General features: G+C 42.3%; 1 protein-coding gene across 1 annotated transcript; it reads right to left on the reverse strand.

The window, feature by feature from the left end:
- Positions 1-8,336: 8,336 nt before the first annotated feature.
- Positions 8,337-12,702, reverse strand: LOC112898020. Its single transcript, XM_025966434.1, has 6 exons — positions 12,178-12,702; positions 11,198-11,343; positions 9,728-9,896; positions 9,551-9,649; positions 9,076-9,158; positions 8,337-8,895 (listed from the first exon to the last, which is right to left on the reverse strand). The coding sequence occupies exons 1-6, from the start codon at positions 12,601-12,603 to the stop codon at positions 8,763-8,765; spliced, it is 1,056 nt and encodes a 351-aa protein (XP_025822219.1). The 5' UTR covers positions 12,604-12,702; the 3' UTR covers positions 8,337-8,762.
- Positions 12,703-13,801: the final 1,099 nt, after the last annotated feature.

Here is a 13,801-nt window from a genome sequence, read left to right on the forward strand (position 1 = left end):
CTAGGAAGGAATGTGTAATGTGTGTATTGAATTGTGTGTAATTGTGTGAATGAGTGAATATAAGGACTTATGCATAATTTTTCAAAAGTAGGAGTCCTTTTTATGCAAAATATTTGAATTACACATGTAACTTCCAATTTTGCCATCCCGACGCTCACCGGTGACCTCTTCCGCCGTCGTCACGGTCGCCGTGGGTCACCTCCTGGCCTTGGATGTTAGCTTCAATTGCGTGCAGCAATGCATCCTTCATGGCTCACTGCTGCTCGTGTGCAGGACCATTACCGCTATCGATCACCGAAACATCACTGTTGCCGCTGACCTCTCCGCCGCCGCCTTGGTCTACCGTGGAGATCTACCTTCCCGACCACCCCGACCCTCGCCAAGGTGCTTAACTGAACCATCTTGCTTCCTTGGAGCTTTTCCCCCACCTCTGATCCACCGCCGGTGAGCCATCACACCGAAACACCGCCGCCGTGGTCGAGCTCCATCGCCGCCGCCTCGGTTCACCGCCGTTCCACCCCCTCCGACCAACCCCGACCTGCACATCACCCCTAGCCAGGACCGCCCTAGTCCCCTGAACATTCCTGGCCGGTTCCCCCTCGCCGCCGGCGACCGCCGTCACTGGAATTTGGCTGCCACATCTCAGCCTCTCTGTCCCGATGAGCAAGGACCCAATTGTGTTGATTTGAATCTTCCCGAGGGCCTGGCTACAAGATTTCAGTCCCTCCCCTCAATTCAAAATCAGTGATCTTTAGAAATTTCTAGAAATTTGCAGAAAATTCATAAAAATGCCAAACTAGTTTTTTTGAATCCTTGAAGTAAATTCTACAACTTTTGTTACTAGAGTTTGGTTTGAAACCAAACAATTTTTGAGTTATTTTAAAACTTAACAAAAGGGTACCTTGAGCATAACTTGTGCATGCTAGCTCCAGTGTTTGTGATTTTTTATGTGTAGCCTGTTTAGGGTATGAGTAAGCTTGTGTGTAAATTTGAAGTACAATACTGAATTCTAGCTTAAATTAATTAGAACTTATGCAAATCAAGCTTAAAATGCTTTAAATTCATTCAAGCATGCTACTAAGGTTTTTATGCTTAAATCTTTTCACCATATGAGGTTCTGTAGTTGAGTAGTTCATAGTATAATTTCCAAGATTTATAGCACTGATTTGCATAAGGTTTAGATTTAAACTTGAAGTTTGAACTTAATTCAAATACTTTAGTTTCTATCTTTAGAAAATTATGAAAAATTCATAGTAAACTTACATGCTAGAAGTAAGCCTACCCACAAAAATTCAAGGCCATAGCCTTTGTGGATTTCAAAATAAAAATCAAACTTGTTAACTTAATTCAATTAAATCAATTCATTTGATAATTGAATCAAAGTACACATGGTAAATTTGACTTCAAACTTCATGCTTTATGAAATTATGTTTGTCAATTGGTTGGATTGCAACTTTATCATAAAATAAAAGCATGAACATTTCTCAATTATAATGTTTGCATATCATATAGTCTCGACCACTCTCGCTGACGGAGACTACCAATTGATCCTGGAACCAGAAGCGGATAATTCTGAAGACTCTGGGAACATTATCGGAGATATAACTGAAGCCCCAAACCCTGGTTCGGGAAATTTTAATATTGACATCTCTGACCCCAACCCCACCAACGAAGGCAAGCCCCGGACATAAACCGCTATTTTACTACACTGCAATTTATATATCTATATATATATATATCTACTTTTGCATTTAAGTTTCCAGGAATTGCAATGAAACCCTAGTTGCATAATCCTAGAAACCTATGTATTGAATACTAGAACCTGAGTCCGACTAGTTGCTAAGCTAATAGGACCGGTAGAAGTCGAGTGATTTCCTGTCACTCGCGAGCTTTATAGGAGTTGCAATGTTTACATTCCTGCAACCACTATAAGGATGACGGACGGGGTTGTGATTATGATTCATGACCTTGGTAAGAACCCCGTCTGTGTTAATGAAAAATTGATAAGGTCGCAGTGTGTGGTAGCGGTGGTTAAGCGTTTGAAAGTACTAGCCACATGCCGCGAAATATGGTAAGCGGTAAGCCTAGTACCCGATCGGCCCGAGGAGTGGACATATCCCCCACCACTCGTAATTTGGTTTCTCGCGCACGCACCGACGTGCGGGAGTACGTTCCGTAGCGGATGAGAGTATGTCCTACAGTCACACACACTGTAGGAGTACGTTTCGCACAAGCGGATAGGAGTACGATCATGCAGTCACGCTACAGACGTACGTCCTGCATATTGGATGTGCGTATGGTCCTACAGTCGCTTGTGGTGGCACTGATCCACGAGTCGGAATGAAAAGCAAACGGTTGCTTTGGAACAATCGTTGGATGTTCCAAGCGTGTGAGTTAGGTTTGCCTTGCAAGGTTGTGAAATTCGATTCAGAATCGTCCGTTTCTCACGGAGATTGAGACTACTTGATCCCTTTGCCACATAGAGTAACAAGAGCAACCTGATGATGGTTAAAGATGATGTTTGTTTAAAGGATTCTACCATGCATGAATAGTTATAGTTGCTTACCTAGAATGGATAATCAATTAGAACCTGAAAGCTAAAAGTTGAAATTAAGGATCTACTCTTTATTGCTTTTCAGCTAAAAACTATACCCAGAACCATTAAAAGCCTTCATAGTCTAGTTACATGGCTAAGTATACTATGAAACAGGTAAGTCTTACTGAGTATTAGCATACTCAACCTTGCATTGTGACTTTTGTTCCAGGTATTCCCCCTGAGGACTCTACTCTGCCTGTGCCATGGCTCTATGCTCTTCCCGATGGTTGGTCCGTGGAGTGGGATCCGTTCCCGGCCAACACAGGTCCCTCCAAGTGATGTTGAGCATGGGCTTAGCTCAAACATCCGTTGTGCGACATCTATAGTGTCGCGTTTTGTTTTCCGCTGCAGATACTTCAACCTAAACAGTATTGTACAAATTTGTACTAGCTAGGTCTTGCTACGATGTTTGAATACTAATGTAATATTATGCCTATCATGTAAAAATGGTTGGCAGTTGTATCTTTGGACTCGCTTTCGTGCGAGGTATCTTGTTTTGATCCTATGATAGGTGGTTTTATCGGGACTTTACCCGACAGACCATGGGGTTACACCGTTTAAAGTGCGGTTGAGCCTTTAATGCCTTCTGATAAAGGATCAAGCTGGTGTAATTCAGGTTGGTTCTGCCATATTGATGTCAAGGTAGTGATGAAGGTAGAAGCATTAGAGAACTAGCCAAAACCCCGCGCGTTGCCGCGGACACGACAATGCATCTCATGTATAATAATATTCAAGAGTTGGAAATGGAAATATGCAGTGGTTGTGAGTGAGATAAGTAATATTTGACAAAATATTAGTACCTTTGTGGGGAACGAAGACGAACGGGTACACATTTCGACAAGCGCAACAGCATGCATTTCTTTTAACAAGAGTAAAATGCATTGTTAGTCCTCAAATTTGGTTTCGGGTGTCATCGCGGTCCCTAAACTTTTAAAATACATATTCAGATCCTCAAACTTGCTAATCATATTATGTGAAGTCCAAATCATCATTCTTAAGTTATAAAATGGAAGTATTTCAACTTCCGTGGAGCTTACATGCGGGTATAAATTTTTATTTTTGAAATTTTCTTGCCAACTCTTATATTTTCTAATTTTTCTAAAATATTGTTTCAAAACTTTATGCGGAATATTTTTCCAATATTTTCTCCTATGTATATATTTATATATAATTTTTTATTTAAATAAATTATATAGCTTTCAATGTAGCTTAAGCAACTGTGATTTGGACCATATGTATTATGATTAGCAAGTTTACGGATCTGAATGTGCATTTAAAATGTTTAGGAATCGAGATAACACCCCAAGTTAAATTTGAGAACCGACGATGCATTTTACTCCTTTAAGAAATCACATAAACTATACGGAAGGTGGACATGCTATTTTGGTAGAAACAAAAGGGGCGCGGATAAGGTTACATTAATAATTTACAAGTGAAAAACCAAGTCGATCTGTTCGAAGGCAAATGAATTACAACCTCAGCAGCATGGTTACTTAAAAGTTGTTGACTTGATGGGTAGCCTTTCACATTATGATAATCCTCAGAAGTGTGAGAACCATCTAATTTAACATCATTTTAACCGAACCGCCGGTCATTATTATGACGATGAGAGCTAACACGCGCTCGCTCTAAGAGCGCGCCACGGGTTAACCCACATCTAGAATATATATGACCGATCCGTTATTCGCCAAAAATGATATCAAATCCGGTAGTCCCGGTACGTGCTCCATCATATGCCCAAGATCATGCATATACACATACTGTCACAAGCCCATATATCACTGATGAACCACAAAGAGCAAGTTTTAACACAAAGTTTAACAACTAATCATTACAATATCACTATAAAGGAAAGGTTCAAATCTGAAATTAAAGGGTTCGAATACGAGGTACAAGCCTTGGGCTCACAGTTAACATTAGAGAGGGGCATAAACCATAAAGTTTAATATTCGAAATGATATCCCCAAATACGATTGCGCAGCGGATAAAAATAACGAGCTAGAATAATGGCGTCTTGCTCAAGGACACCATCATGACTGCATCGGCCTACTCCTCGCCCGCGCCGGTATCGGCGGGGTAGAAGTGGCCAAACACCACTTCCGGCTCACCTGCAACTTAGTTAATAAAGCAATATAAGTACAAAAGGTACTCGCAAGACTTACGCAAATAAATAATAACCAAGGATTATGCACATGAAGGCTCACAAAAATAAGGCTTTAAGGTCAAGTAATTTTAAATAAGCATGAGCTCCCTAATTCTACCACCTAGCTTCCTAGCATTTTAATTAACTTGCCCAACCCACCTCAAGTTTTATTTAATTGAATCATCCAACCACTAAGCATCATACATGAAGTGACATATACCCGTCCAACAAAAATCGATACTTCTACGAGGAATTCATAGGATAAAGAGCTCGCTCATGACCGAGAGCGCGGCAATTCGAATTGATTGGTTAACCTTGCAAGAGTGTACTTCTTTACCCACACGACGTAATGACCATGCAACTTACCCAACCGATCATGTTAAGCAAGGGGGTACTCGCGTCAACCTTTTCCGACAAGTTATAATCGTTGAACATCACGCCTAACTTGCGCGGAGAGTTACCTAGGTCCACCGGGGATACCCCTAAGCCTCTCTACAAAGCCCCATGGCCACGCATCTAGGACCGTGCATCAAATATTAAAACTAGAATGCAATCGGTTTATCCACCCCATGAATGGATATGTGGTAGTACGAGAAATGCTCAAAACCGAGGTCATCCACGGACGGTCATCCACGACAAGTTCTAATCGTTGAATATCACGCTTAACTTGCGCGGAGAGTTACCTAGGTCCACCGGGGACACCCCTAAGCCTCTCTACAAAGCCCCATGGCCACGCATCTAGGACCGAGCATCAAAGATTAAAACTAGAAGGTAATCGGTTTATCCACCCCATGAATGGATATGTGGTAGTACGGTAAATGCTCAAAACTAAGGTCATCCACGGATGATCCTTAACCGATTCAAGCAGACTATGCCTCCGAGACTCCTTTCTCTAGGCCCTACTTTCCACTCGAATCACGAAACAACTTCCTAACTAGGCCGTTCCGAACTTTCAACATTTTTAAACCGATCAAGCGCGAATATAGCTAAAAGTGGTGTAGTGAGCAAGGTGATCCTATTCCAATGTTTCTTACAAACTAAATACCAACTCCAAGCATGTCTAAGCATTTGCTTAATCAATTAGTTATTAACTACAAGTGCCAAGGACATGAAAGTAAAAGCAAGGGAAGTTATTGTATGAAATTAGGATCAACAATGCAATAGATAAACATATAGCATATACATATATACTCCATTGAGATAACTAAATCTAATCAAGTTAAGAGGGTCAAGGAATCATGCTTAGCTACTTGCCTTGGTTATCTTCCGGCTCAATGACAAACTCGGCTCCCGGCTCGGCTTCGACGGTCTCGGCGGGCTCAACGGGTTCGCCCTCCATCCTTTCGGTCACTATAGTGCATAAATGAGATGTATGCATTAGAATGATGCCGATGATATGATGATGATATGGTATGCATGATAAGAAACGGAAGAAAAATTATCATCCTAGACAAGGGAGTAATACAAGCGTTAAGAACAAGACACGCGATCGCTATGCTTTAATCATAGGGACAAAAATGAGATTCGCTCAAACAATATACTTAACAAGCATAAATCAAGATTTAAATCCTACACACAGGGAATCTCAAATAGAACTCATGAGAGTTGAATTTGCAGCAAAATTATTTTATAGAATTACTTACGCATTTTACAATTTTCAGCTGCCCTACACAAGTTAAATCTTAAAAGGCATGCAAAACATTTCCATAAATCCTCAAAAAATTCCCAGGGAGCATAGACATGATAAAAAAGGTAACAGAAGTGTTTTTGACATTTTATCTCTTTTCAAACCCAAGTTATGAAATTCATAAGTTTGCAGGGCAGAAAATTATTAAACACATTAAACCCTATCAAACAGTCTAGAGTTATTTGCACAAGCTGCACCATTAGTTAGCACATTTCACAGGGAATCTAACAAGGTTTAATTTGGCATTTTAGAGCATCACACAACAAGTTAAGCACTTAACTTGATTTAGAAAGAATAAATTCTAACTCAAGGCACAGGACTCTAACATGCTCAACAATAACTTTTTCCGGTAGATCTATCACAGAGGAAACAAACACAACAAGATTCATAATTTTTGGAAGTCTACACAATTAACTATGCATTTTACAAGATCACAGCATAAATCAATAAAAGGAAACACGTGGAAATTGCTAGATCCACCCGGATCTGGCACTCCCGGGCGCCGACAGGCGGACCCAGGCTGCCAGTCCTGGCCAGGCGGAGTCAAGGCCAACCGCGGGCCTTCACTCACCACGGGGTGCGGCCGGTGCGCGCCCGCGACGCGGCCCGCGCGCGAACGTGCGCGCGGCACGACGTTGCGGCGGTCAACGAGGGCGGCACGGCCCAAGGCGTGAACGGGCGGAACAGCGGGTGCAGGGGCAGCACAGCACGGCAGGGGTGCTCACCCGCAGCACGGGCGAGCGGAGCGGGGCGGCGAGTGGTGGCGCGACGAGGAATGGCGGCGGCGGGCGGACGGTGTCGCCGAGGAGCACCTGCGGAAAGGGGAGAGGGGCCGGTGAGAGCTTGAATCGAGCGAGGGAGTGGAGGGGGCGGTGCGCACGCGAGCAATCGGGCGGAGGCTCACTGACGGCGGCAGATTGCGGCAGTCGGCGGAGCGGAGGGGAGAGGAGGCGACGGGGCTAGGGTTTGGCCGGGGAAAAGGAAACGGGTGCGTTGAATGGGAGAGGGAGGAGAAGGCGAGCGGGCGGCCGCGGGGTAAATCCCCGGTCGTGGCCACGCTGGCCCAACCGACGGCCGCGAAGCGGCGCCGCTGCACGGGCGGCCAACGGGCGGGAGCGGAGGCGCGAGGAAGGCGGACGGGGGCGCTAGGAAGGCGCTCGGGGGCGCTAACGGGTGGGGCCAGGGGCGCGGAGAGAGGCTGACGGGTGGGGCCGGCAAGGAAATTCAATCGAAAAACGATGCTCCATCTTCCAAATTCAAAAACTGCTACTTCCCGGGCTCCAAAATTTCTCAAATTGTTACTGAAGCAAGTTCAAGCTACCAAGAACACATTGCTGCATCAAACACTCAAAAATCTATTAAGGGTTGCTCACAAAAATTCAAGAAAAATTGCAGTTTTGAAAACTTCCAAGAATTTTATGGCTCGGGATAAGCATCAATAAATTGAGGAAAAATATTTATAATTCACCATTTGAATTCTAGTATTTGAATAAAATATTTGGGGGCACAGTTACTTAACACAATTTGATCTTGTTTCACAACATTCACTCCCACAAGGCAAGAAGGAAATAAATACATCCATCAAAATATGCACATGATGCTTAATTATGATGGGATGATGCTCATGATGATGTGGTATTAGCTTTTAATCATGTTTCAAAAGTTTGGGTCGTGACAAGCAGCATGCTATTTGCGCCGAAATCCGGCCAGATCTCGCCAGAGTTGGGAGGGAAATTGAGGAAAGGAGGGAGATGGGAGGAGGCCAAACGGGTGGGAGAAAAAGAAATACCGGTTCGGTGTATGTAATAGCACTGGTGGGTAATTTCTACTTAAATATAATGAGTAGTTTGTTAAAATGACAGATTATAATCTGAAATAAGCACCTCCTCCACAGCTTATACCTTATAGGATTATCATAATCTGAATTGCAATCTGTTGTCAGATATTCATCAGTCTGTACCGCTGCTCTGGCTTCTTACATATGGGTCACTGTAACAGAATATTTTCTATACAAGAATGAATATAACAGTACAATATCCGAACACTTTGCTCCATACTATAAATTGCTTGTCTTCAAGGGTTGAAACATTGCTGAATACTCCATGAGTATAACCGATAATTTGTCAGGAGCCCAGGTCATGGTAATGTAGAAAATGACTTCCCTGTCCAGACATGCTTTCCAGTTTGAACACTGCATCGACATGCAAAATTGTAGATTTTCTCCAGATCACATCGACATAGCATTCAGGCTTACAAGTCAAGTCTCCAGATCAACCTTTTTATACATGACATCTGATCACAACTAAAATCTTCATTGGCTACAAGTTAGACACCAATTATTTCTGAATTTCATCAGATGGTGAAGCAGATGCTGCCAGCAGAGAAGAAAGCGATGGGCGTAATAGAAGGTACAGTGAGGGCCCCACAAAAGGTATCAGTGCAAGCGGCAGAAGCCATGAACCATTTTTCCTGTTAAGCAAAGGATAAAGCTAAGTGTTAGCTTAGTCTCATGTGATGAATGTTTTCATTGCTATCCTTTAACTCAGGCACTGTAAAGTCTATCATACAACTTCTCTACATAATATTTGTTTAAAATAAAAAATAAAACCTTCTCTAAATAATGTTAAGCATTAGTGCTTTTGTGCTTACCATCGTCTCGCTGTCATGTCATTGTAGACCCAGAATGGTGAGAAGGTCGAGAGCAAAGTGAAATCAAGGCAGGTGGCATGAATCTGATACATGACGTAAAAGAAATGAAAGGCTAATTCGATCCTCACAGTAGTGATTAGATCCATTTTGATGAAATGCATGACAGTGAGCCAGTGATATCAAATGAAATTATGGCATGATCGGCAAATACATCACTCATAAACTTAGAAGATGGTGGAAACTGGATTCAATTAATATTTTAACAATTGAAACTCTGGAATGTTTGTCTTTGTGTTCCACCACTAAGTGCCAAAATTGTCTAGGGGTGTCAAAAGCAACAACTAACTAAAATTGATGAATATCCAGGATATATGTAAATATATGAAAGTCAATAGTGCAATAATTTACTTTAGAATATGCCATGACATTTGTTATTACTCTTTCACTCAAGACTGAATCATGCTGAAAAACTTACAAACTTGCTCTCCCTAAAGTATCGAATGAATTCCTTCCAATCATCACCACCAGCTTTGCCTGCGTATATAATCAGTCCAATGCCCAGGGCAAATACCACCTGTAGAATGATTTGAAAGAAATAGTCAATAATGACCCAATATAGTTTGAAACGTAATGCAGTAAAGTTAAAGCGTACTCCTGCAGTTAACTTTGACTCAAGAAATTTTAATGGCCATCTCTCAATTTCATCTTCATCAATGGGAGGTGGAGGAGGCTTCCATAGGACAAAGTAAGGAATCAAAGCATATGCTCCCCCAATGCATGAAAGAACCAGGAATGGCCATACAGGAATCTTGCTTTTGGAACTGCAGTACAATTTTACTGTAAGATTATTAATAGAGAAGACAGTACCATAGAGAAACTTGTTGCTACAATCATTTTTTTTGTTCTGATGTGTATACCATGAAAACTTGTACTCAAGAAAAAAAGATCATATGAGTGGCAAGGAGAACAATAAATGCAATGATAGTATCTCCAAATTTGGACATAGATATGTCCACTTTTAAGTTTCGAGATGACCATCCATTTCTAGTCGACTATAAATTCATGACAATCTGACTTCTCTTTTGCCAATATAGGCAATCTCCTACACATTCTAGTGAGAATTGAGAATATATTACATTTACATCCATAGGCATATCCATACACAAAAGATAGAAAGAACCATGAATTTAGTAATCTACAGTATAGTAGTGACAATGTACTATCAAAAAGATGTGAACGTAATTCGCTCCTTATACGGGAGCAGCCCTGGCTTTTTTGAAAAGATCCAGAAGGATGTGAATGTAATTCACATGAACTACCATATGGCTAAAATAACTGCAGTCCATGAGAAGCATGAAAACATTACAGTTATGGGATGGGTCCATAACATTATCTTCTGAATAAAAGATGATTACAAACATTTTATTAGTTAAAGAACATATCATGAATTGTTCTGTAAGAGCTGACCTGAATACATGATTCAAACACACTAAAAAAAAAGCTAGAATACAAATGAAATGTGATATGGTTCTTTTGTATACAACTTAGCAATTAATTAAAGGGGCCAGTTCATAGATTGGAAATTTGCAGATTCATTTATGTTCTCCCAGTAGGAAGAAAGCAGCACACTGTAGACTAGTTGAACAGCATGCTGAGCAATAAATTTGTTTGGGTTGGCTTATTTCCATAAAATAAAGATTTTACAAGTCATGCAGCATTTAACTATCACTATATCAGTGTATCAATATAACAATTTAAATGATTTCAGTACAAGGTGTTATTACAACAGCATGTGAAAGAATCTAACTATTACCCCAGCTTGCTTGGGAAGGCAGTGTTGCTGCTGATCATTTTTTGTCAACACAAAGGACCATCTCTGCGTTGTTGTTATTGTTATTGTAGATCATTTTTCATCAGGACCATTTTGGTTTAACAACTGTACCAAGGATTAATGAACGCTTTAAGATCAACCCAGTAAGATAAAAAACTTGCAAGCATGTATACCACAGCCTTCATCACTAATTTACTATAGAACATTCATACAGCATGAGCTGAATACACATGGCAAAAACACACACTTAAACAATGATATAATATAAATTAAATACGATATTGTTCTCACCTTCTACCAGTAGGAAGGAGCAACATACTGTAGACTAGTGGCCAGAGGCCCATAATGTACCATAGAGCCACAAGAACTTCATTCATTCGAAAGCCATCATCACCTTTCAGATTTAAAAGTTTCTGCAAGAAGTATGTGTCTCTGTACTGCAGCCAGAGTGGAGTCACAAATTAGCATTATTTCTCCATATGCTGAAAACACAACTATAAAGTACATGTCGTTTAGATCTATGCCAAGTTAGCAACATAGATAAAAGTTTATGCATCCAGCATGTGATTTGTCCCTGCAACACATAGACACGCTTGCAGAAGATAGCATGATTTTAGAAAGCCATGCATCCAACGGGCAGCAACCGAAACAATCAGTATTTTGAAGAATGCAGAATCAATGGGTACACATTTCATGAAGAACAGACATTGTCAAAATATCAGGAGTTTATTCGAACCTAACTCCAAAATAACTCAGTTGATCACGATTATCTTAGTTGGTCCTGGCCAATTACATCACATATGAAATGGTGCAGAATTAAGATACTGCAGAACTACTGAAAACCACCCAATAACTGATCAATTAATCCTTCTCTCAGCCCTATAGAAGTTTCCTTCAAAAGTGCATCCTGGTGTGTTTGGATAGAAAGCTACATATTAGGCCTGGATAAATGAATCACGGCTTGCTTCCCTGCCAATCCAATCAAAACCATCGGTGGCGGGTGGAGATGCCATGGAGGGAGCAGTGCTACCTGGGCAACGATATCATGGGACATAACAACATTTTGCCAGATAGCGCAGCCAAGAGCATGTGATGCTAACCTACTCTAGTGAGCATCGATTTCAGAAGACAGAAGCTATGTAAATGCGCGAAACTAAAGCCTATTATCGTCACTGACAAGTGACAAGTAGTAGAAAGGGAATTCCAATCCACATTTCACAACAGAAGATACTGATACAATAAAGAAAGCAAGAAGGAAGTGAATCCCGTACAGGTGTCTGGTTGGGCGCGAGCTGGAAGATGTAGTACATGAGCCCCGCCCAGATGCCGAAGATGAGCACCGAAGTGGTCCAGTCGCTCAGCTTCCCACCTCCTCCTCCGCTATCACTCGCAATCCGTGCTGCTGCCGCCGCCACCGCCTCCCTCTTCTTCTTATCCTCTTGTTCCTGCGCAGGAGAGTCGGCGCTGGGTGGACCCTGGAGCGAGGAGTCCCGGCATATTTGGGCCCACCCCCTGCGCCGCCCTCCCGTGCGGCACGCGGCGAGACTGACGAACAGAGGGGCACCGGCTCTGGCGCCGCTGGTGATGCCGGCCAAGGCGGTTCTCGCGACATGGGGGCTCGGCAGTGACCTTGGGAGTGGAGCCAGGGGAGCGCGGGAGCAGGTGAGCACGAGGTTGGTGGAGGATGAGGAGGCCATGGCGGCGCGCGGTGGTGGCGCTGTGGAGTGTGGTGGTCCGGTGGGTGAGAAGCCGGCGAGGCGAGCCGACCGGCGCGGGTGGCCGTGGGAAAGGATATGGCGACGTTTCGATCCGTTGGATGACACATCGACGGTTAACAAGGCTCCCTGGGTAGATTCTGGGGTAGATTACACCACACAACTGACAAGAGAACGTCATGAACCTTTTCGAATATATACAAAATGACATTATATATTTCCTTAATATGATGCCTGGAAATTTTTCTGGAAAACGCTCGGTGGCACAAATATGCTATATTTTTTTTTTGAAACTTTTAGAGCTCAAGAAGTAAATTCGATAAGACAAAGATCATTTCAGTAATTATTTTAAATAAAACGCAAATAAAATCGATCGGATTCACTGCAAGATTTTTAACTTGCCAAGAGTTTCAGCTGAATGGCCGATGGAAACATCATTCCTTATTATTTTTGCTCTTCAATGGGTGACGGAATTCTAGTACCAAAACAATATTCCCCAAGAGCAAAAAATGAATTCCCTAGAAACTTTTGCCCACCAACAATTTCTGAAGATGCGGACAAAACAACATGAATCCCGTCGGTCACTTGCTTCAGAACTCTCAGCGTATATTGTAAATCTTGTAGTGATTGTAAATATTTTGCCTAGTTTGGGCTTTATTTTTTCTCATTTTCAAATTTTTATAATTAATATTTTAAGATTAACCTATTTGCATTTTTATTTTCACATGACAGTGTATTTTAGCCGCGTTGCGCACGCCGGTGCGGCTGGTAGCCACGGTATGCAGAAGTGTGACGAGACGTACTCAGCCTTGTCATACCACATGCAGTAGCATGACAATCACCATGTGTTGGTCCCCTTTGCGGCACGTGCCACCCGACACGTCACGTGCCAGCATGGACGAAGCCACGTGGCGTGCCAGCATGTCCTGACCATGTCACTTGCCAGCGTGGACGGCGCCATATCAGCTGCCAGCGTGGACCGGGACACGAGGATCCGGTAGTTTTGTAACGTTCTGCTACGCGAGCTAAATCTGTTTCCATGATGAAAGTTTTTTCGTCACAGATTAAATCCGTTCCGTGATGTTTTTAGGAATTTCATCACGGTAGAACTAACTTGACGCGAGTTTTTTAATGAAGAAAAGAACTTCCTTTATGATGCATTTGACGAAAGTCGCTCGTC

Source organism: Panicum hallii, chromosome 6, assembly GCF_002211085.1.
Source record: "Panicum hallii strain FIL2 chromosome 6, PHallii_v3.1, whole genome shotgun sequence".
NCBI classification, from domain to species: Eukaryota; Viridiplantae; Streptophyta; class Magnoliopsida; order Poales; family Poaceae; genus Panicum; species Panicum hallii.